The 24667-nt window shown below is 24.8% G+C and overlaps 8 protein-coding genes across 8 annotated transcripts; 4 read left to right on the forward strand and 4 right to left on the reverse strand.

Moving 5' to 3' along the window:
• Window positions 1–36: 36 nt before the first annotated feature.
• Window positions 37–881, forward strand: DDB_G0278249 (hypothetical protein; the record flags this gene model as incomplete). The annotated part of the gene is made up of 2 exons (XM_637147.1): window positions 37–541; window positions 637–881. The coding sequence occupies 2 exons, from the start codon at window positions 37–39 to the stop codon at window positions 879–881; spliced, it is 750 nt and encodes a 249-aa protein (XP_642239.1).
• A 2698-nt stretch (window positions 882–3579) lies between these two features.
• Window positions 3580–9010, forward strand: ecmA (extracellular matrix protein ST430; the record flags this gene model as incomplete). Its single annotated transcript, XM_637148.1, has 3 exons — window positions 3580–3643; window positions 3746–3892; window positions 4089–9010. 3 exons carry the CDS (start codon window positions 3580–3582, stop codon window positions 9008–9010), a joined length of 5133 nt encoding a protein of 1710 aa, XP_642240.1.
• A 594-nt stretch (window positions 9011–9604) lies between these two features.
• On the reverse strand, window positions 9605–11292 carry DDB_G0278251 (hypothetical protein; the record flags this gene model as incomplete). The annotated part of the gene is made up of 3 exons (XM_637149.1): window positions 9605–9649; window positions 10888–11145; window positions 11200–11292. 3 exons carry the CDS (start codon window positions 11290–11292, stop codon window positions 9605–9607), a joined length of 396 nt encoding a protein of 131 aa, XP_642241.1.
• Window positions 11293–11555: 263 nt separating this feature from the next.
• DDB_G0278253 (hypothetical protein) lies at window positions 11556–13265 on the reverse strand (the record flags this gene model as incomplete). The annotated part of the gene is made up of 1 exon (XM_637150.1): window positions 11556–13265. The coding sequence occupies one exon, from the start codon at window positions 13263–13265 to the stop codon at window positions 11556–11558; it is 1710 nt and encodes a 569-aa protein (XP_642242.1).
• A 620-nt stretch (window positions 13266–13885) lies between these two features.
• On the reverse strand, window positions 13886–15430 carry DDB_G0278255 (regulator of chromosome condensation domain-containing protein; the record flags this gene model as incomplete). The annotated part of the gene is made up of 1 exon (XM_637151.1): window positions 13886–15430. The coding sequence occupies one exon, from the start codon at window positions 15428–15430 to the stop codon at window positions 13886–13888; it is 1545 nt and encodes a 514-aa protein (XP_642243.1).
• Window positions 15431–16376: 946 nt separating this feature from the next.
• On the reverse strand, window positions 16377–18035 carry DDB_G0278257 (hypothetical protein; the record flags this gene model as incomplete). Its single annotated transcript, XM_637152.1, has 2 exons — window positions 16377–17716; window positions 17825–18035. 2 exons carry the CDS (start codon window positions 18033–18035, stop codon window positions 16377–16379), a joined length of 1551 nt encoding a protein of 516 aa, XP_642244.1.
• Window positions 18036–18871: 836 nt separating this feature from the next.
• Window positions 18872–22085, forward strand: manB (hypothetical protein; the record flags this gene model as incomplete). The annotated part of the gene is made up of 2 exons (XM_637153.1): window positions 18872–19022; window positions 19129–22085. 2 exons carry the CDS (start codon window positions 18872–18874, stop codon window positions 22083–22085), a joined length of 3108 nt encoding a protein of 1035 aa, XP_642245.1.
• Window positions 22086–22399: 314 nt separating this feature from the next.
• DDB_G0278261 (sugar transporter family protein) lies at window positions 22400–24529 on the forward strand (the record flags this gene model as incomplete). The annotated part of the gene is made up of 2 exons (XM_637154.1): window positions 22400–22692; window positions 22930–24529. 2 exons carry the CDS (start codon window positions 22400–22402, stop codon window positions 24527–24529), a joined length of 1893 nt encoding a protein of 630 aa, XP_642246.1.
• Between the last annotated feature and the right edge of the window lie 138 nt (window positions 24530–24667).

The following is a 24667-nucleotide window of genomic DNA, read 5'->3' on the forward strand; positions in this document are numbered from 1 at the left end:
TTTTGAAATTTCACATATCTACAAAATTTTAAAAAAATGAAAGAAATAGATGATATTGTGGGACAATTGTGTGATAAAATTATTAATGAATTTCAAAAACATGATAAAAATGAAAAGTTTTTAGTATGTTTGGCAGGACCTCCAGGATCAGGAAAATCAACAATTTCAGAATCTTTAGTTAAAGAATTAAATAAAAAATTAAAAGAAAATAATAGTAATAGTAATAATAATAATAATAATAATTCATCATCACCAGCTGTTATAATACCAATGGATGGTTATCATTTAGATAATTGTATTTTAAAAGAAAGAGATTTATTAAATAGAAAAGGTTCACCACAAACTTTTGATATAGTTGGTTTCATTCATATGCTAAATAGATTAAAAGATCAAGGTGTAAATAATAATAATGAAAATGAAAATGAAAATAATGATATAAATAAATTATCAATTTATATACCAACATTTGATAGAGATATAGACTTATCTAAAAATGCTTCTTTTACTGTTACAACTTCAAACAGTTTATTAATTGTTGAAGGTTTGTTAATTTTTTTTTTTTTTTTTTTTTTTTTCAATTCTTATTTTAAAAAATTAATAATAATAATAACAATAATAATAAATTTTATAAAATAGGAAATTATTTATTATTAAATCAAGAACCTTGGTGTAAATTAAAAAAATTATTTAATATTTGTATATATGTTCAAGTAGAATTACCATGTTTAGAGAAAAGATTAATAAAAAGATGGACCACCCACAATCATAATCTTGAAGCAGCAACAACAAGAGCACTTTCAAATGATATTCCAAATGCTATATTAGTTTCTAATAATTCAAATTTAGAAAATGTTTTGGTAATTGAAAATAATGATAAATAAATAAATTAATAATAAATAAAAAATAAAAATAAAAAAAAAAAAAAAAACAAAATTAATAAAATTTTAATAATTAATAATATAAAAATAAAAAAAAAAAAAAAATTGATATCACATATTAAAAAAAAAAAAAAATAAAATAAAATAATAATAATAATAAAGTGGTAATAATAATATCAAAATAAAAAAAAAAAAAAAAAAAAAAATATTAATATAAAAAAAATATATAATAATTGATGATGCAATCTACTATGATATCTTTATTTAGTTAACTTATCAAAAATTAAAAAGGTAATATTTGACAATGTCAATGTTACAAAAAATATAAATAGTTTGAAAAAAAAAAAAAAAAAAAAAAAAAACTACTGAAAATGGTGATGGTGTAGGTTTAAATCAATTATTTTTTTTTTATATTTTTTATTTTTAATTATACAATACTTGCACAGATTATTTGATTTTAGCGATACAGTAAATTTCAAAAAAAATTTTATGAAAATGCTGGGGTTAAAATTTAATAATTACAAATTAATAAAATTACCCCCACTAACCTCACACGTTTTTCACTTGCTCCACTTGATCCCATTCAAATAATATTTTTTTACAAATATAAAAATAAACTGTTGAAAACGGATAAATTGTTTGAAAAAATATATAATAACTAAAAATAACAACAATAATTTATTTTACAAATAGTCGATAATTTCATTACATCATCTAAAAATAATTTTTTTTTTCAAACCATGATCAATCATGGTAAAACAAATTGGTATTTGTTATTATTATATAAAAATAAATTAATAAAATAGTAATAAGAAGTAAATAAATTTTTTTTTTTTTTTTTTATTAAATTATTTTTATTATTATTTTTTTATTTTTTATTTTTTTAACTTTACAAAGCATATAAACTGAAAATAAATAAATTATTTAAACATATTTAACTCATTTAACTTATTTTTATTTTTTTATTTTACGATAAATTTTGGATAGCAATAAAAAAAAAAAATTTGTTATTAAAAATTTGAGGTTAAATTGTTATTAATTTCATTAAAAAAAATTAATTCAAAAAAAAAAAAATATGAGTTGTTCAATTTCATGGTGTCAAAATATTAAAAAACATACATTAACAATATTTTAATTAACCCACAAAAACAAATTTCCAAACACAATATTAATATTCAAACTCACTTAATTATAACCCCCATTCGCTATTTTATCAAATTCACTATTGTAATAAACTATATAAATATTATCCCCCAAATTAATTATTTGAATTGATTTTATTTTTAATTATTTTTTTATTTTTTTATTTTTTTTTTTTTTATTTAAACAGTTACACCCCACAATTTTAATTATTAATAGGCTGATTTTGTGGGTAAAAAGAGTGGTATTTTTTTGGGTGATTGTTTTAATAATCAAATTTACAAATTTACAGTAGATGATGTTTGAAATTAAATAAATTAAAAGTGTATGTTTTATTTAATTTTTTTTTTTTTTTTTTATATTGATTTTTATATTGATTTTTTATTATTGTTAATTGTACTTTTTAATCTCTTGTTATCATCAAACTCTACACAAATAGGTTATTTACAAAATCTATTAAAATTATTCAAATATAGGTGTGGGTTTGTTGTGTGTGAATATATTAATATAAATTTGTGATTTTGTTATTGTTTTTAAACATTACTGTTGTTTTTTTTTTTTATTTATGTGGTTTAGAGAGTTTGAGATAGTGAGGTTTTTTAATTATGATTTCATATACAATTGAAAAAATAAAAAATATTTAATAATATGATTATGCATTATTTGATGTTATGGTTGTAAACTCGTGAGGGGGTTGGTGATTTTATAGTTGTAAAAAATTTTGCAATAAAATATATTATGTAAACTGATACTTTATACTATTGGAAAAGAAAAAAAAGAAATTAATTATACATAACACCACAAACAATTTCTATTTTCAAACACACACATGTGATATTTTTAATTTTTCATAAAAATACCTTGTGTACATATAAACAGATAGTACAATAATGAAAAAAAAGTTATCTCACTCTCTATTTAAAATAATTAACACACTTTCACCAAAATTATACACCACCACCATAAATAATAAAAATAAAAAATAGAATAAAAAAAATAACAATAATGATAATAAATAATATAATGAAACATTGGGGTTGTATAAAAAAACAATTTAAAAAAATACATACATACACATATTATTATTGTTAAAAAAATGTATATTTTATATTGCGTAATGGTTTTGCGGTCTTTTTAAGAATATCACTAATCAAATATGATCGACAATCCAATTATTTTTAATTTACCATACTTTATTTTTTTTAAAATTAATTTTAATTTTATTTTATTTTTATTTTTATTTTTTTGTTTATATTTTTTTTTTTTTTGTGTAAATATTTTTTGTATAAATATTTGATTATTTTAATTTTATTTTCATCAATTCAAAAATTAACTTTTAAATTGGAATATATTTAAATAATTTAATATTTCAATATATTTATTTATTTTAAATAAATAAATAAAAAAAAAAAAAAAAAAAAAAAAAAAATAATATTTATTTATTAAAAAAAAAAAAAAATCATTTAAAAAAAAAAAAAAAAAAAAAAAACAAAAAAAAAAAAAGTAGGAAAAGGAATTAGTAAAAACTAAAATCATTAGTTTAAAAATTATAACGTTGAAAATGAAAATTTCTATATTTATTTTATTACTATTTATTAGTAGTATGGTAATAATATCAGTTAATGGTATGTTTATTTTTTTTTTTTTTTTTTTCTTTATTAAATAATTGGAAATTCTAATAATTTTTTTTTTTTTTTATTTCTTTTTTTTTTTTTAATATTTAATAGCGGAAACTGAAACCATACAAACCAATACAGCATGTGATTGTGATGATGATTGTGATGATGGAAATAGATGGTCAACAGATATGTGTTCTGCAGGTTTACTTTTTGGAAAATATTGCACTCATACTCAAATTTGTTGTGATGATGAAAGTAAAATATTTTTTTTTTTTTTTTTTTTTTTTTTTTTTTTCCTAAACAGTTTTTTTTTTTTTTTTTTTTTTTTCAAAACAGTTTTTTTTTTTTTTTTTTCACTCTCTAATTTTTTAAAAAAAAAAACATATAATTTTAAACTAATAAATAAACAACATACAATTTTATACTATAAATTTTATATTATATTTTATAGATGCATGCACAATTGATAGTTGTTCAAAAACTTCAGGTTGTGTTCATACCCCAATAAATGTGGATGATAAAAATCCATGTACAATTGATTCATGTATCAAAGGTTTTATTTCACATACTCAAATCTCTTGTGATGATAAGAATGCTTGTACAATCGATAGTTGTGACTGTTCATCAGGTTGTCAAAATAAACCAATGTCCTGTGATGATAATAATCCATGTACCGTAGATTCTTGCAATAATTCAACCGGTTGTCGTAATACCCCAATCAGTGTAGATGATAATAATCCATGCACAATAGATTCATGTTCAAAATCAACTGGTGTAGTTCACATTCCAATCAATGTCGACGATCTTAACCCATGTACAATTGATGCATGTACCAAAGAAGGTGGTGTTACTCATACTCCAGTCAATGTTGATGATAATAACAAATGTACCACTGATTCATGTTCGCTATTTACAGGTATAACTCACACTGAAATCTGTTGTGATGATAATAATGCCTGTACAGATGATTCCTGCTCACCATCAACTGGTTGCGTAAATACCCCAATTTCTTGTGATGACAAAAACCCATGCACCGTAGACTCTTGCAACAATTCAACTGGTTGCTGTTATACCCCAATCAATGTTGATGACAATAATCCATGTACCATCGATGCCTGTACTAAATCAACAGGTGTCACCCACACTCCAATCAATGTCGATGATAATAACCAATGTACAACTGATTCATGTACCAAAGAAGGTGGTGTAACTCATACTCCAGTCAATACTGATGATAACAATCCATGTACTGTTGACTCCTGCTCACCATTTACAGGTGTTTCTCACACTCCAATCAATGTTGATGATAATAACAAATGTACAATTGATGCATGTACCAAAGAAGGTGGTGTAACTCATACTCCAGTCAACACTGATGATAACAATGCCTGTACCCTTGATTCTTGTTCACCATTAACTGGTGTCACTCATACCCCAATAAACTGTGACGATAAAAAGGCCTGTACTGTAGATTCATGTTCAAATTCAACTGGTTGCGTAAATACTCCAATTTCCTGTGATGATAATAATCCATGTACTGTTGATACCTGTGATGACTCAACCGGTTGTTGCAATACTCCAATCAATGTTGATGATAATAATCCATGTACCGTAGATGCCTGTACCAAATCAACAGGTGTCACTCATACCCCAGTAAATGTAGATGATAATAACAAATGTACAATTGATGCATGTACCAAAGAAGGTGGTGTAACTCATACTCCAGTCAATACTGATGATAACAATGCCTGTACTCTTGATAACTGTTCACCATTAACCGGTGTCACTCATACCCCAATAAATTGTGATGATAAAAAGGCCTGTACTGTCGACTCATGTTCAAACTCAACTGGTTGCGTAAATACTCCAATTTCCTGTGATGATAATAATCCATGTACTGTTGATTCTTGTGATGACATAACTGGTTGTTGCAATACTCCAATCAATGTTGATGATAATAATCCATGTACCGTCGATGCCTGTACCAAATCAACAGGTGTCACTCATACCCCAGTAAATGTAGATGATAATAACAAATGTACAATTGATGCATGTACCAAAGAAGGTGGTGTAACTCATACTCCAGTCAATACTGATGATAACAATGCCTGTACACTTGATTCCTGTTCACCATCAACTGGTGTTTCCCACACCCCAATTAACTGTGATGATAGTAATCCATGTACCGTAGACTCATGTTCAAATTCAACCGGTTGTGTAAACACTCCAGTCAATGTTGATGATAATAATCCATGTACTGTAGATGCTTGTACCAAATCAACAGGTGTCACACATACCCCAGTAAATGTAGATGATAACAACAAATGTACAATTGATGCATGTACCAAAGAAGGTGGTGTAACTCATACTCCAGTCAACACTGATGATAACAATGCCTGTACAATTGATTCTTGTTCACCATCAACCGGTATTTCCCACACCCCAATCAATTGTGATGATAAAAAGGCCTGTACAGTTGATTCATGTTCAAATTCAACTGGTTGTGTAAATACTCCAATTTCCTGTGACGATAATAATCCATGTACTGTTGATTCTTGCGATGACTTAACTGGTTGTTGCAATACTCCAATCAATGTTGATGATAATAATCCATGTACCATCGATGCCTGTACTAAATCAACAGGTGTTACTCATACCCCAGTCAATGTAGATGATAATAACAAATGTACAATTGATACATGTACCAAAGAAGGTGGTGTAACTCATACTCCAGTCAATACTGATGATAACAATGCCTGTACCCTTGATTCCTGCTCACCATCAACTGGTGTTTCCCATACCCCAATAAACTGTGATGATAATAATAAATGTACTGTAGATTCATGTTCAAACTCAACTGGTTGTGTAAATACTCCAATTAACTGTGACGATAGTAATCCATGTACCGTAGACTCATGCAATAATTCAACTGGTTGTGTAAACACTCCAGTCAATGTTGATGATAATAATCCATGTACCGTCGATGCCTGTACCAAATCAACAGGTGTTACTCATACCCCAGTCAATGTAGATGATAACAACAAATGTACAATTGATGCATGTACCAAAGAAGGTGGTGTAACTCATACCCCAGTCAATACTGATGATAACAATGCCTGTACAATTGATGCATGTACAAAAGAAGGTGGTGTAACTCATACTCCAGTCAATACTGATGATAACAATGCTTGTACCCTTGACTCCTGTTCACCATCAACTGGCGTTTCCCACACCCCAATTAACTGTGATGATAGTAATCCATGTACCGTAGACTCATGTTCAAATTCAACCGGTTGTTGCAACACTCCAATCAATGTTGATGATAATAATCCATGTACTGTAGATTCATGTACCAAACCAACAGGTGTCACTCATACCCCAGTCAATGTAGATGATAACAACAAATGTACAATTGATGCATGTACCAAAGAAGGTGGTGTAACTCATACTCCAGTCAATACTGATGATAACAATGCATGTACCCTTGATTCCTGTTCACCATCAACTGGTATTTCCCACGCTCCAATTAACTGTGATGATAGTAATCCATGTACCATAGATTCATGCAATAATTCAACTGGTTGTTGCAACACTCCAATCAATGTTGATGATAATAATCCATGTACCGTAGATTCATGTACTAAATCAGGTGGTGTCACTCATACTCCAGTCAATGTCGATGATAATAACAAATGTACCACTGATGCATGTACTAAAGAAGGTGGTGTAACTCATACTCCAATCTCTTGTGATGATAATAATGCCTGTACAATTGATTCATGTTCAAACTCAACTGGTTGTGTAAACACTCCAATTAGCTGTGATGATAGAAACCCATGTACTGTTGATACATGTACAAAAGAAAAAGGTTGTCAACATTCCCCAATCGATACTGATGATAGTAATAAATGTACCATTGATGCTTGTTCTTCAACCACTGGTGTAACTCATACTTCAATTAACTGTGATGATAACAATGCTTGTACATTCGATTCATGTTCAAACTCAACTGGTTGTGTCAGTACTCCAATTTCATGTGATGATAAAAATCCATGTACCTTGGATTCTTGTGACAAAAAGACAGGTTGTTGTAATACTCCAATTAATGTTGATGATAATGACAAATGTACCACTGATTCATGTACCAAAGAAGGTGGTGTAACTCATACTCCAATCTCTTGTGACGATAACAATGCCTGTACAACTGATTCATGTTCAAAATCAACTGGTTGTGTAAATAAACCAATTTCTTGTGATGATAGTAATCCATGTACCGTAGACTCATGTTCAAATTCAACCGGTTGTTGCAACACTCCAATCAATGTTGATGATAATAATCCATGTACCACTGACTCATGTACCAAATCAGGTGGTGTAACTCATACTCCAGTCAATGTTGATGATAATAACAAATGTACCACAGATTCATGTACCAAAGAAGGTGGTATAACTCATACTCCAATCTCTTGTGATGATAATAATCCATGTACACTTGACTCATGTTCACCAACAACTGGTTGTGTAAATAAACCAATGAATGTTGATGATAATGATGCATGTACAACCGATACATGTAATAAAGATGGTACCATCACTCATACACCAATCAATACAGATGATAATAACAAATGTACATTAGATGCTTGTTCACCAAAGACTGGTGTAACTCATACACCAATCAATTGTGATGATGGAAACAAATGTACAATCAATAGTTGTTCACCATCAGTTGGTTGTATCTCAACACCAGTTTCATGTCCAAAACCAAAAGATAAATGTTCAATCTCTCAATGTGATTCAGCCAAAGGTTGCATCGAAGTCCCAATGAATTGTACCTCTGATAAATGTAATGAAGCATCATGTTGTGATGGTGTTTGTACCTCAAAACCAATTAGCTGTCCAAAACCAAAGAATAAGTGTCAAGTTGCAAAATGTGATTTAATTAAAGGTTGTACCGTCTCAAATGTAGTATGTGATGATGGTAATGCTTGTACCGAAGATTCATGTTGTTCAGACACTGGTAAATGTCAATTCGAACCAATCAAACTTCCAAAGAATAAAAACAAATGTATCATTTCAAAATGTGATCCAATTAAAGGTACAATCACCAACAGTACCGTAAACTGTGAATGTGATGACCTTTGTAACATTGGTGAATGTTGTGAAGATACAGGAAAATGTAATTACAGACAAAAAGATTGTGATGATAATAATCCAAAAACAGCTGATAGTTGCGATTCCAAGACTGGTAAATGTATTAACAAACCATATAATGTTATCACAAGTGGTTCTAATTTAATCTCTGGTTTAATTGGTGGTCTCATTGGTGGTGGTACAGGAGGTAAAGGTGATTGCAAAACTTGTAAAAATTAAATAACTCTTTTTATTTAATTATATTTTAAAAAAATTCAAAAAAAATTCAAAAAAAAATTCAAGAAAAAAAAAAAACTATTTGTTTTCTTATCTAATATTTATAATTTTTAAAAATAAAAATTCATTCCAAAAATAATTAATTTTTTTTTTTTTTTTTTTTTTTTTTTTTTTTGTTTTTCATGGTGACTTTCACCAAAAAAAACTTGATCTGTAAATTTTGAAATTGTTTTTGGTGAGAATGATTGTTCTTGAGAACAAATAAACATAAGGCTTTCATCAACATTATAATTATTTTATGAGAATTTCATTACAAAAAAAAATGAAAAAAAAAAAAAAAAATGAAAAAAAAAAAAAAAAATGAAAAAAAAGCTTTTTTTTTTTTTTTTTTTTTTTTTTTTTGGTGAAATTCGTCAATCATATAAAATAAAATAAATTAAAAAAAAATAAAAAATATAATTTATTATATTTATCACTATAATGTAAATCAATTTTTTATTTTGGAAATAATTAAAAGTGATTTTTTTAGGGGACTTGTTCTATCGGGAAAAAAAAATTAAAATTTTTTTTTTTTTTTTTTTTTTTTGTACAACCAGATCAGAAATTTTTTACTTTTTTTGGTTTCTCTGAATCGGTGTAGATCTTTTAATCAAAAAATTCTATTTTATTTTTAGTATAAAAAGTAATTTTTTTTTTTTTTTTTTCAGTTGATTCAAAAAAGACAAGGTTATAACTAAATAAGAAAATTAAATAAAAAAAATATTAAATAATTTACACTTTGACAAAATTAAAGAGGTAATTGTTATTTAATTTTTATTAAAAAAAAAACAAAAAAAATCCAACAAAAAACTAATTAATTGTTTTTTTTAATTAGATATCTTTTAAAAAATAGGTTGTTTTATTGCAATGTGGGGTTTTTTTTTTTTGATTGATATTTTGTTTAGTTATTAGTTTATTTAGTATGGATTGGTACTAATCCAATTGCCAGAGAATCAAACGATTTAATTCTTTTTTTTTAGATATATTTTTTAATTCTCAGGCATTGTTGATAGGTAGATTGCATATTAAACAGCTGTTTCACTATATAATATATTTTTTTAATAAATAAAAAAAAACTTATTTATACATTAAACACAGAATAAATATGGAAATTTTCAACCAAAGTAAATTTTTAAAATACTTTTTATAATAATATTAATAATTTTTACTAATATTAATTTTTATTATAGTTTGATTGGTATAAAACTAAAATCGAAAAATCAAAGCTAAATTATATATTGCTAAAATCCCAAACAAAATCAGAAACATAATAAAACAAAATAAAATAAAGTAAAATAAAACAAAATAAAAAAAAATAAAATAAAATAAAGTAAAACAAAATAAAACAAATTTATAAATTAAAAATAAAATATTAAACAAATAAACAAAAAAAAAAAACTATTTCCCATTTTTCATTTTTATTTTTTTTTCATTTTCTTTTTTTTATTTTTATTTTTTTTTTTTAATTCTTAACTTTTATTAATTATTTCAATTATTTGTATTAATTTAAATTATTTATTTGTATTTTTTAAGATGAGTATATCATAACTAAATAAAAAAATATAAAAAAAATAACGCATGGAAGTTTATCATAACTAAATAAAAAAATAAAAAAAAAATAACGCATGAAATCAAACCAACAAACCTTTTTATCATATCCACCTATGAGGAAATTATCACCTTGTGGATGAATATCGATGGAACTAATCTATCTACAACCAGTGATTAACTTTTTGATTAATTCTTGTTTCATGAGATCATAGACACGAATTATATTTGATCGACAACAAAGAAGATTGGTTTATTTGGATGGAAATGAGTGACTTGATTTGGAGTTTTACTCTTTCTAAATGGTGATTGAGTTTCTCTTTTTGATGGATTTTAACTGGACGAGAACCTTCCTTTGGTGATGAAAAGTAGTCACCCTTATAATGCCAAGTTAAATTCTTTACAGAGAATGGATGATGAATTTCAATACGTACACCTTTTTCCAGGAGTTTTACTGTATCAGAACCAGTGACTTGATACCAATTGACAGATATATTTTGTTGTTGTTCAGTTGAAGAATAAGCTGGTGGTTTGTACTTAAGATTCAAACTCTTAAGAGTATTTTTATTTTTATTTTTTTAATTTTAAAATGTACTATCAGTGACTTGAAAGGTACAACTATATGATGATAATAATTGAAATTGGAATATTAATGGGTTACCAATTTCAATGACTTTTCCAGAAAATTCACCACACATTTTTTTTATTAAATAATACAAATATAGGTTCAATAATATTTAAATTGAAAATGGTTTGTTAACAATTACAATCAATAAGAAATTAGATTATTCAAACACAATTAAAAAAAATTAAAAAAAAGATTATGAAAAACAAAAATATTATCATACAATTAAAATTATTAATTTATTATTATTATTTTTTTTTTTTTTTTTTTATATTATCATTATTTTTATTATTTTTATTTTCATTTTTAGAATTTTTATTTTTAAATTTTTTATTTTTAGATTTTATTTTCTTTTTGTAATTTTTGTAAATGTAATTTAATATTTCCCAATGCCATAAATGATAAAGTTGGTTCAAGACTACCATAAACGATATCTAAGATTTCAGTGAGTGAAGTTTTACCAGATTTATAAGCATTTAAGATTTCTTCTTCACGAAGTAAACGATGCTTGATGTAATTATTTAAGAGGACGATTGGATCGAAATTTAAAGGACCATGAGCAGGAATTGCAACCTTTGGACAAAGATAATTGATCATACCATGAGTGCTATCTATATATTCAACCATATCACCTGTATGAAAATCCAATACTGAACTACCGAAACCAACAATATGATCACCAGCAATCAAAGTTTTACTATTATTCTCAAAAAGACACAAAGAATCATCAGTGTGACCAGGTGTTGAAACTATATGAAAAATTCTATCACCACCATTACCAATGTAAAGCTTTTCATTTGTATGACAATCCAATTGTTTAATTTCAGTTGGAGTTTTAATTTCATTTAAAAAGCTATCAACACTCTCTTTATCCTTTAATTGAAAACCAGAAACTTGTACCTTTTTTAAACCACTTTCAATATTCTTTAAAGTTTTCTCATGAGCATAAATTGTTGCCTCTGGGAAATGTTTCTCTAAAATACCAATACCTTCCCAATGATCTTTATGATTATGTGTAATGAAAATTGATATATTTTTACCTTCTAATATTTTTTTATTTTCTTCTTCTTCTTCTTCTTCTTGTTGTTGTTGTTCTTCTTCTCTTTGTTCATTATTAACATTATTTGAATTTTCATCATTTTTAATTTCAATATTATTTTTAATAAACTTTTTTAAATATTTTAATAATTTCTTTTCTATTATATTACACATATGAATAGAACCTTCTTTATTTGCACCAGGATCAACTAAAAGTATATGAGTATCATTTTGAGAGATGATTAGATTGGTTGAATTGAATGGATGTAAAGTGTTTGAACGTACTGGTATACTTTCAATATGAGGAGCGAACTCCAATGGTATAGTGATACCAAGGTTATTTTTATCTTCACTGATGGTCAATAGGTCATTGTTTGTCTTTGAGAATAGTGATAACATCTTTAGGAGATATTGTGTTTCTGGTGTAATGAATTTACGATGTGAATTGAATTCCCTCAAGAATTCCATTGGTTCCTTCCATTCCATTGAAATCTCCAATGTTTTCTCTTTGGTACCACCTGATGATGCTGGATCCGTTGGTGATATTGAATCCACTAAAATAGTCTCCAATTTATTCTTATTTATACAATTACTATCTTTAACAATTATTAAATAATAATCGAAATAACATCTCTTCACTTGTTCCAAATAATATGGTGTTACCAATGATCCTAAATAATAAATATTATCACGTTTAAATGAATTTTTATTATTAAATACTTTTTCAATTTTATCTAATTGTAATTGATTTGAATAAAATTTATTATTTAATAATAATTTTTCATTATTACAACAGTTTTTATTTGATAATGAATCTTTTTGTTGTAATTGTTGTTGTTGTTGTTGTTGTTGTTGCTCATGTAATTGAGTTGGTTCTGGTGATGTTAATGATGGGAAACCAAAGAAACTATGTGGCACAGCTTTATATAATTTATTTATATTATTTTTAACCATTAAAACTTTATTATTATTTTCATTGTAAAATAATAAACTAGAGTATGTATTCATTTTATTATTATTATTATTATTATAGGTATTATTATTTTTATTATATATTTTATTATTATGACAACTTTCACTATAATATCTTTTTAAAATATCTGTTTTAGGTTGTTGTTTTTGTATTTGTTGAGAATTTAATTTAATAATATTGTTTTTTCTAAATATTTTATTACTATTATTTCCTATACTATTACAAATAGAGGTATTTATTTGTACTGTTGTCGAATAAAAAAAAGAAAAAACCTTTATCATTTATTTTAACAACCCACTATTTTAATTTTTTTTTTTTTTTTTATTTTTTAATTATTTTGTTTTTTTTTTTTTTTATTTTATTTTTTTTTTTTATTTTTTTTTATTTTTTTTAATACTAATATAGCCTTGGGTTGGTGGGAATATAAAAAAAACAAACCTAAAAAAAAAAAAAAAAACAATTGTTTAAATTTATCTGTTGAATTTGAGATTATTAGAATTGTTTTTTTTTTTTTTTTTATTTTTTTAAAAAATTAAAAATAATTAAAAAAAGTGAAATTTAAAAAAAAAACAAAACAAAAATAAAAAAAAAAAAATTAAAATTAGTAATAATAGATATTTTAGATATTTTTATTTAAATTATTAATTTAATATTTTTATTTTAAATTTAAAATTTTATGAAAATCTTTTTGTTCAAATAAATCATTATTGGTACCTAAATTTAAATTATTATTATTATTATTATTATTATTATCATTATTATTATTATTATTTTTGTCATTATTATTATTATTATTATTATTATTATTATTATTATTATTTTTGTCATTATTATTATTACTATTATAATTAAATTTTAAAGCAGTTTGACCAAAAGTATTATCACCAAAAACATAAATATCATTATTGATTGATTGAGCTAATGTATGTTTAAAACCTGAAGTAATTTTTTTAATATTTGATAATGATTGAATTTTCTTTGGTGAATAATGATTCTCATTTGTACCATGACCTAAAGAACCACCATCATTCCAACCCCAAGAATAAACGGAACCATCGGTGGTGATATAGAATGAATTTGCATGATCACCAGCGAAAATCGATTTAATTTTATTACCAGCAGCATTATCTCCAGTGGATTTAATTCTTTTTGGTATGTAATGATTCAAAGTGTCATTCTCGCCATGACCTAATTGACCGAATTCGCCGTATCCAAAAGTGTAGATTTCATTATCATTGGTCAAAAACATTGAATGATAACCTCCACATGCTATATCCACTATTCTGCTCTCATTATTATTAAGTGTGAACGTTGTTATCTTTTTTGGTGTATAAATATTCTCTTTATCATTCGATCCTACACCATGACCCAATGCACCAAAATAACCATTGCCCCAACTATACAATGAACCATCATTACCCAACAATAAATTATGGTCACTACCTGAACAAATCTTTTTAAAATCTTTAAATATTGGATCGGTCTCTTTTAAAACTTTAATTGGTTTTGAGTAATATTCATCCTCTGATGGTGACGATGGTGATGATGATTTATCCTTTACCCTCTCTCTACCACCTAATTGATTCTTATGATTTCTACCCCATCCATAGATACCATCATCTTTAGTTACAACTAAACTATGTTCATATCCACTAACTATTGATATAATATTATCATTGAATTTTTCAATTTTATATACCTTTTCATTATTATTATTATTATCGTCGTCATCATCAATGCTTCTACCAATACCCAATACTCCATATTTTGATTTACCAATTGAATATAATTGATTATCATCTTTAGTTTGTAATATGATAAAATTACCACCTAAAGAAACATTACTAATCTTTTTATCGTTATTAATTTTAATTTTGTTTGGTACTTCTGTGACTAAATTCGAATATAAACCCCAATGATAAAATTCATCGTTTTCATTGATTATACCTGAATGATAGGCATTTGCAAATATATCCTTTGCCTTCAACCCATTCAATTTTATTGGTAACTCAGTTTCACTTATAAATTCAAATTCTTCTGTACCATCATCAAAATAAACTATTTCATTATCATCTTCGTTTGTTGTTGTTGTTGTTGTTGTTGTTGTTGTTGGATCTACTATACAATTTACTTTATGATAAAAGTTAATTATTAAAAACAATGTAAATATAAAATAAATAAAATTATTATTGTTTTTCATTTTTTTTTATTTTTTTATTTTTTATTATTTGTATATATATATATATAGATATTATATATTTTTATTTATTTATTTTATTATTATTTGTTTTTAATTCATTTGTTTGATTTGTAATTAAAATAACTGAAAAAAAAAAAAAAATTTTAAAAAATTGAAAAAGCTTCGTCACTTTTTTTTTTTTTTTTTTTTTTTTTTTTTTTTTTTTTTTTTTTTTTTAGAATAAGTTAAGAATGACAAGACAAATCCATCCAGTCAGTTAATTATATTTATGACTCAAATTGTACACAATAAAATATAATAAAAAATAAAAAAAAAGAAATACGGTTATTTTATATTAATTATTATTTTTTTTATTAACAAATATATGTAATTGGAATTAAAAAAAAAAAAGAAAAAAAAAAAAATTTAAATTTTAATATTATCCAAATAAAAAAAAGAAATCCACTGTTTGTTGAAATTAATTGGGAAAATTTAATATTGGTAAAAAAAATTATAATAAAAATAATAAAATAATAAAAATAACAGATGGATTGGAAAATTTTTTTATTAAAAAAAAATAATAAAAATAATAAAAATTAAAAAAAAATTAAAAAATAAATAACTATATTTCAAACACAATATTTAAAACTAAATAAAAATATAAAAAAAAAAAAAAAAATAGGTAAATTATTTTTTTTTTTTTTTTTTTTTTCCATATATCCTAAAAAAACAACAAATAATATTTTTTAATTGGTTTCCAAATGAAAATAATGATGAAATTACAAATTTCCTCAAAAATTATACCAAACCAACAACATTAACTAGTGCCACAAATGTTAAAAAATATCCAGGAATAGTTTATTAATAAAAACAATAAATAATAATAATAATAATAAAAATAAAAAATACCACTAGGGGCTTTGGAGAAATTGATTATTATTTTATTATTATTTTATTATTATTATTTTTAAATTTTTACAGATACTAAATCACTTTCTTGTAATTTTTTATCTTTATTAAAAGTTGAAGGAATATCAATGGTTGACCAAGATTGATGAACTTGTGGTATAATGAAAGGACGTAATTTAGCTAAACGAGTACCTTCAGTTGGGAGTTCAGAGATATCATCTATCGATGGCACAACTTCATAGCCAATTAAGACATTCTCTCTTTCTAATCTTGCTAAAGTTGCATCAATGATTGGTTGTAATTGTTGAGTTGGTTTTTGTAATGATTGCTGAGTCAATGTTATTGAAACGCAAGGTCTAATTAAAAATAGTGTTTGTTTCAATTGATGTTGTGCTTTCTTACAAGTGGCGATTGATTCACCATATTTGTGAGTTGCATTCTGTTGAAAAGCTTGTTGGTTCCATGCTAACGATTGATATAATGATACTTTGTATTGTAAGAAATTTACAAACTTTTCCAAACGATTCTCAACCAACTTCTCCTCGGTGAAATGTGAGATCAACATATCCATTGCCTCTTTATAAATATTTGCTGTATCAACTGCCAATTTAACAATTGGTTGAATTGTATTCTTTTTATATGCACGTCCAATCGTCAACTCTTGTGCTTGTCCAATACATTGTAAATATAATGATCTTAATAAAACATCATTAAAATCTGTTGATGATTTATCACTACCTTTTAAAATTTTACCTGCATTATCATCAACAACATCATCATCACCACCACCATCTTTTTCATCTTCACCAGATTCTGTTTTTTCTTCCTTTTTATCCTCTTCTTCTTTTTTGGAGGATGATGATAAATTTAATCTTAATTTACAAAGATAATCAAAAATACCAGCAGATTTTAAAAGAAAATCATAAACTTTTTGACGATCTTCTTCAGGTAAACCATCAGTTGGTGAACAACGATTTGAAACGATATATTCTGAATAACCTAAATACCAAATACCAAGATTAAATAAAATACTCATATATTCAACCAATGTATCTGAGGAAGTGATTGATCTATCTGAACCAAATACATTTGTCCAACTGAATCTTAAATTCTTTCTAATTGCATCACTACCTTTATTATTATTATTCTTTACTTTTTCATTATTAAATTTCTCTAATTTATCATCACCCTCTTCAGAGTTATACTCTTCATCATTATCTCTTGGTTGTTCATTTAATTGAAGTTTTTCAAAATTTGATACTGGAGTTGCTGTTGCTGCTGTTGTTGCTGCTGCTATATTATCAGTAGTAATTGTTGGTTGATATACTTTTGAACCAATTAACCCACCTAATAATGAACAATAAGTTTCAACTGATTTTAATAATTCTGCTGTATCAACTATTTTATATTATTATTAATAATAATAAAAAAATTAATATAAAGTAGTTTATTTATTTATTCATATTATTCATTCATTCATTTATTTATTTATTAATTTATTCTTACTATTTGTTAAATCTCTTGCTTTGGTTGAAAAGAAGAAATTATCGATATTATCAGAAGCATCACTTATATCTTTAGCCAAACTAACAATGAATGGATTTGATGCTTCTTTACATAAATCAACTAATTTGCTTTTATAGTTTAATTTTGATCTCATCTTTAAACGATGAATATAAAAGCAATAATTATCGAAAACTGGTAATGTTCCTTCCATCTTTATATTTATATTTATATTTATTTATATTTATATTTATATTTATTTATTTATTATTTATATTTATTTATTTATTTGTTTGTTTGTTTTTTTTTGTTTTTTTTTTGTTTAGCTATTTATTTATTTATTTTTTTTTATTTTTTTTTATTTTTTTTTTATTTTTTATTTTTTTTTTAATTCCCTAAAATGACCTATTTATTTATTTAAGTAAAATAATATTTTATGTAATAAAAGAGAAAAAAAAAGAAAAATTATATAAACCTACAATAAATAACAACAATAATAATACACCATATAAAAAAAAAAAATTATTTTAAAAAAAAAAAAAAAAAAAAAAAAATTAAAACTCATTTTTATGCGATACTAAAAAAATTTTATTTAAATAAATTTTAAAAATATTTTTTTTTTTATTTTTATTTTTATTTTATTTTTTATTTTTTCTATTTTTTTTTTTTTTTTTTTCTTTTTTAAATAAATATCTATTTTTTTTTTCTTTTTTTTTCTGTTTTGTGTTCACTAAAAGATTTAGTTATTAATCAATAAAACGAAATATTGAATTTCATTTATTGATTTTGTTGTTGGTTGTTTTTGTTGGAGTTGTTGACACACAAAATTTATTATTTTTTTTTTTTTATTTTTGATTATTTTTTTTATTTTTGGTTGTGGTGTATATTTGTGAATTTTGAAATCAACTTTGTAATTTGACAAATAAAAAAATAAAATTAATTATTTTGCAATATTTTTACTTTTTTATTTTTTTTTTTTAAATTTTTTTTTTTTTAAATTAAATTCCATTCTTAAAAAAAAAAAAAAAAAAAAAAACCACACACAAAACAATGGGAAAAGTATTAATACTTTTTTTATTTGTATTATTATTAATAACTTTTATTAATTGTACTAATAATAAAATATTAAACAATGAAAACTCTTCAAATGAAGATAATGTAATAAATGTATTTTTAATTCCACACTCTCACTGTGATTTAGGTAAAGATTAATCTTTTATTATTTAGATTTTTTATTTTTTTTTTTTATTTTTTTTTTTTTTTTTTTAAGAATGGAATTTTATTAATTTTAATTAATTTTTAAATAGGATGGGTACAAACACTAGAAGAATATTATTCAGAAAATGTAACAGTAATTTTAGATAATGTTATAAATACATTAATTAAAGATTCAAGTAAAAAATTTAATTGGGCAGAGATTTATTATTTTGAAACATGGTGGAATGAACAATCATCATTCCTCCAAGCTCAAGTTAGGAATTTAGTAAACAATGGACAATTATATTTTGTTGGTGGTGGTTGGGCACAAAATGATGAGGGTGCAACTCACTATCAAGCAGTTATCAATCAAATGACATTAGGCCACCAATTTTTGTTATCAGAATTTGGCGTGGTTCCAGAGATTGGCTGGCAGATTGACCCCTTTGGACCATCAACTTTAACAGCCACACTCTTCTCATTGATGGGGTTCAAATACCATGTTATCAATAGAATAGATGAACGTATTAAATATATATACAATGATACACCCGACATTGTGGGATCGGGTTGGATGACGACTGACAGGTCCTTCGAGTTCCAGTGGTATCCATCGCATAATGACCAAGAGCTGTCCATTTTCACACATGTGTTAGACCACCATTATAACTCGCCCTATTTGATATACCCAAATGCAAGCAACCCAAATCAGTCGTTAACTACCGGGTTCGATTTCGAGTCTGATCCCACACAAAATCCGCCCATCAATCAATCCAATATCTACGAGAGGGCAGCTGTATTTGTGGAGATCATGCAGCAACGGTCTCAATTGTACAGACATAACAATTTACTCATACCATTTGGCAATGATTTTAGATTCCAAAATGCGTCGTTGGAATTCGACAATATGGATAAACTGATCACCTACATCAATTCCAACTCGTCGTGGGGTGTCACTATTCAATACGCAACGTTGAATGAGTATTTTGAAAAGGTAGAATCCATAGAACCACCTGTTGAATACGCCGACATCGTCGGTCAGGACCTATTCGTTTATACAATGTGTTTGGCGTCGGATTACCAGGCATTCAATACTTGTGCAAATTGGTGGTCTGGCTATTACACCTCTTATCCATTACTAAAACAGACTGCAAGAGATTCTGACTCACTATTGAGAGTTGGTGAGATGTTGTACTCGTTGAGTTGTTTCTATTCAAATGGCTTCGATTTTGATTTTAATATTGGTTTCTACGCATTAAGCATGCATAGAAATGTGAGTGGAATACTAACACATCACGATGCTATCACTGGCACTGCCAAGGAGTACGTACGGGTTAACTATTTCCAAATGTTAAACGAAGCACAGTCGTTGACTCTAGACTACAACATACCCGATTTCGTTGGATTTTTATTATCAAATAAATCATTAAATATTGATTACCAATCTAACGGTTCCTCTATATTGAATTCGACAAATCCTGGTGACATCATTGCAATCTCATTCACCAATAGTATAGCTTGGGATAGAATTGAAACCGTCTCTATAGAAATTCCATTTGTTAATATGGCCGTATACGACTACCAATTAAATCCAATTCAATCACAAATTGTACAACGTTTTGATAAATCAAATAATTGGTATCTTTATTTCCAAGTTGCAACACCAGCATTAGGTATTTCAACCTATTTCATTGTAATACTTTCAACAGATGGTGAAATATTAAATGATAATTCTAAAAATTTACCAACTCCAATTCAATCAATTTTATCAATTTCAAATGAATTATTATTTAATGATAATGATGATGAAACTACAACAACCACAATTGGTAATTCAAATTTTAATTTAAATTTTAAATTTGATAGAGATAATAATAATCTTTTAACATTAAATAGCTATGATGATTTATTTAATAATAAAATTGGAATTCCAATTAGTCAACATTTAATTGAATATACATCATTAAGTGATGATGCATATAAATTTAGAGTTCAAGGATTACCAATACCATTAACACCAATTAATCCACAATTTTATTTAACAATTGGTCCAGTTGTACAAATTGTAACTATAATTTATAATAATAATTGTTCACAATCTTATTTAATTTATAATGATACAACTTCATTTAATCCATTTGAAACTGATAATGATAATAATAACAATTCAAGATTAATTAAAAATGATCAATATTTTGAAATTGATAATATTGTTGCATCAGGATGGGATAAAGAGATATCAATGAAATTTACAACAAATATTAATAATCAAAATATATTTTATACAAATAATGGTTTAGAAATTATGAAAAGACAATGGGAAATTCATTGGAATGATACTTTTATTTGGAGTGAAATCACTAGTAACTTTTATCCAATGATTAACACTGGTTATATAGTTGATCAACAAGTTAGTGATTATCAACAGCAATTAACCATTTTATCAAAACAAACATTTGGTGCAAGTTCTCAAACAAATGGTGAATTTGAAGTATTGTTAATTCGTCGTTCAAATTATACTCAATGGTCAGTACATGAACCAATGAATGATACAAGTAATCCTTCGTTAAGAGTGTTGTGTATATTTGGTGATCCAAATTTTAGTAATGAAATTCGAACTCCTCATTCAATATTATTTGAAAATCCATTACAACCAGTTTATTCATTAATTCCAAACTCAATACCAATTGAAAAATATATTGATACTTATAATACACTATTTAAACCATTACAAACTTCATTACCATACAATTTACATCTATTAACTTTTACAAAACAATGGATTGATTCACCTTCAATTATAATGAGATTAATTAATATTTATGAAATTGGTCAAAGTATTAATTTTTCAAAATCAATTAATTTTAATATTGGTAGTGGTGATAATAACAATAACAATAATAATAATAATAATAATGGTTTTTTAACTCATTATAATATTTCTCAAATTATTGAAACTACATTATCTGCAAATTCTGAATTATCAAATCCAACAAATAATTTAGTAATTACTCTCGAACCTTTAGAAATTAAAACATTTTTATTAACATTATCACCAAAACAATAAAAATTTTAATAATTATATCTTAAATGTCAAAGAAAAAAAATAATAATTAAATATTAAAATAAATTTACGAAAAAAAAAAAAATTAAAAATATAAATATAAATATAAATATTAATAAAAAAAATAAAAAAAACAAGTGGTTCTTGTGTGTATGTGTGTGTGTCTTTACTGTTTTTATCATTTTTTATTTAAATTTTCTTCATATATTTTTTTTTTTTTTTTTTTTTTTTTTTTTTTTTTTTTTTTTTTTTTTCTCCATTTTTTCTATTTTAATATTAATCACCAATAAAAAATTCTAAAAAAAAAAAAAAAAAAAATGGAAATTATTGAAATTAGAATTGGAAATAATAATAATGATATTATAATATCAATTATTAAAAAATGGATAAAAGAAAATGAAATTTTTATTGAAATTAAAAATTTATTATTATCATCATCAATTATATTAAAGAAAATTGATTACTTTAATGAAATTAAAAGATTTTCGTACATTGAGTACCAAATTTATTTTAATGAAAATAAAATTAAAAACGATAAAAATTGGACATGCAAAGAATTAATACCAAACCACACAAATAATAGAATGATTTTATTTTTTGGTAATGGAAGGTAATAAGATATTTTTATGATTCTTCTGAAAAAAATAAAATTCTTTGGAAAATGTCATAAAAAAAAAAAATAAATAAAAAAAAAAATAAAAAAATAAAAAAATCTAAAAAAATAAAAAAACACTTGAAATAAAAAAAAAAAATTAACTGACACTTTTATATATAAATCTAAAATAATCAAAAAATAAAATAATATAAACCATATATTTATATATATATATATTTAAATCTATATTAGTAAAAATAAATTAAAAGAAGAATCTTCAACTATTAAATTTATTAATAATAAAAATTATTTAAATTCAAATAATTTTAAAAAAGTTAATATAGTTTCAATTATGATTGAAAATGAAAAAATAGTTGGAGAAAATGAACCATTATTATTAAATGAAAATATAAATATATCAACAACAACAATAACAACTAGGAATAATAATGAAAATTTAAATAATAATAATAATTCAAAATTATCATTTTTTTTAATATTTAATGTTTCATTTTCAGTATTAAGTACATTACAATTTGGATATAATACAGGTGTTATATCACCAACTATTTTAGATATACAAACTATATTTGGATTAAATGTTAATGAAAAATCAATGTTAGTTAGTAGTGTATTATTTGGAGCAATGTTGGGATCATTTTTATCAGGATTCTTTGTTGATATTTTTGGTAGAAAAAAGACACTACTTGGAAATAATTTATTTTATTTACTTGGACCATTGTTATGCTCAGTTGGAAAAAACTATGCAACTCTATTGATTGGTAGATTAATAACGGGTGTTGGCGTTGGTATTGCGTCATCGGTTGTGCCATTATATATTACAGAGATATCACCACCATCATTTAGAGGTTCATTAGGATTACTTAGACAAAGTACAGTGACATTGGGTATTATGTTATCGTCATTGTTTGCCTATGGTTTATTAGTTTATTCAAATGGTTGGAGATACACATTCGCAATTGCGTCGATTCCATCACTATTTCAATTCATACTTGGTTATTGGTTTGTTGAGTCACCAAGATGGCTAGTTTCAAAGAATAGAGAGGATGAAGCTAAACAAATAATGAAAAAGATTGAACCACACGTTAGTGAAGATTTAATAGATTTACAAATCACTAGAATTCGGTCAAGTGTTTTAGAACAAAAAGGAAATGACAACTGGTTACAGTTATTCCAATATCAGTATTTAAAAATCTATATCATTGGTTTCGGGTTAAATATGCTTCAACAATTTGTTGGTATCAATTGTGTTATCTACTATAGTGGTATAATATTGGAGGATGCAGGGTTCGCCAAGAATGCTGCCGTGTTAATTGGTGCATTGGTTGGTATACCACAATTGGTGATGTTGTTGATATCAGTTTGGTTAATTGATAGATTCGGTAGAAAACCATTACTACTTGTTGGTTGCATTGGTATGATCATTGGTTTGGCCGTATTGGGTTACCCATTCTATGATAACTCAAATCCAACTGGTAAAATTGATAATACTAAAAAAGGTTGGATCGCTGTTGCTGGTATGATTTTCTTTAAACTTATGTTTTCAATGGGTCTTGGTCCAATACCTGCTTTAATCGGGTCAGAGATTTTCCCTTCAAAAATTCGTGGTAAAGCAATGGCAATCTCTCAACTCTTAAATTGGGCTGCAAATTGTATTGTCAATTCAATGTATTTACATATGGTAAATTCAAAACTTGGTCAAGCTGGTACTTTCTGGTTCTTTGGTGGTATTTCTATCATTACATTTTTCTTTGTTTTAATATTAGTACCTGAAACTAAAAATGTGCAAATTGAAGAACTTTCAAAAAGATTACTTTTAAAAAATAAATAAAATTTTATTTAGAAATAAAATAAAATAATATAAAATAAAAGATATAAAATATTTGTGTAATTAAAAAAAAAAAAAAAAAATAATTATGGAAATGATTAGAAAAAAAAATTTTTAGTCACAGTAATTAATTTTAAAAAA

Source organism: Dictyostelium discoideum (assembly GCF_000004695.1).
Source record: "Dictyostelium discoideum AX4 chromosome 3 chromosome, whole genome shotgun sequence".
NCBI lineage: Eukaryota > Evosea > Eumycetozoa > Dictyosteliales > Dictyosteliaceae > Dictyostelium > Dictyostelium discoideum.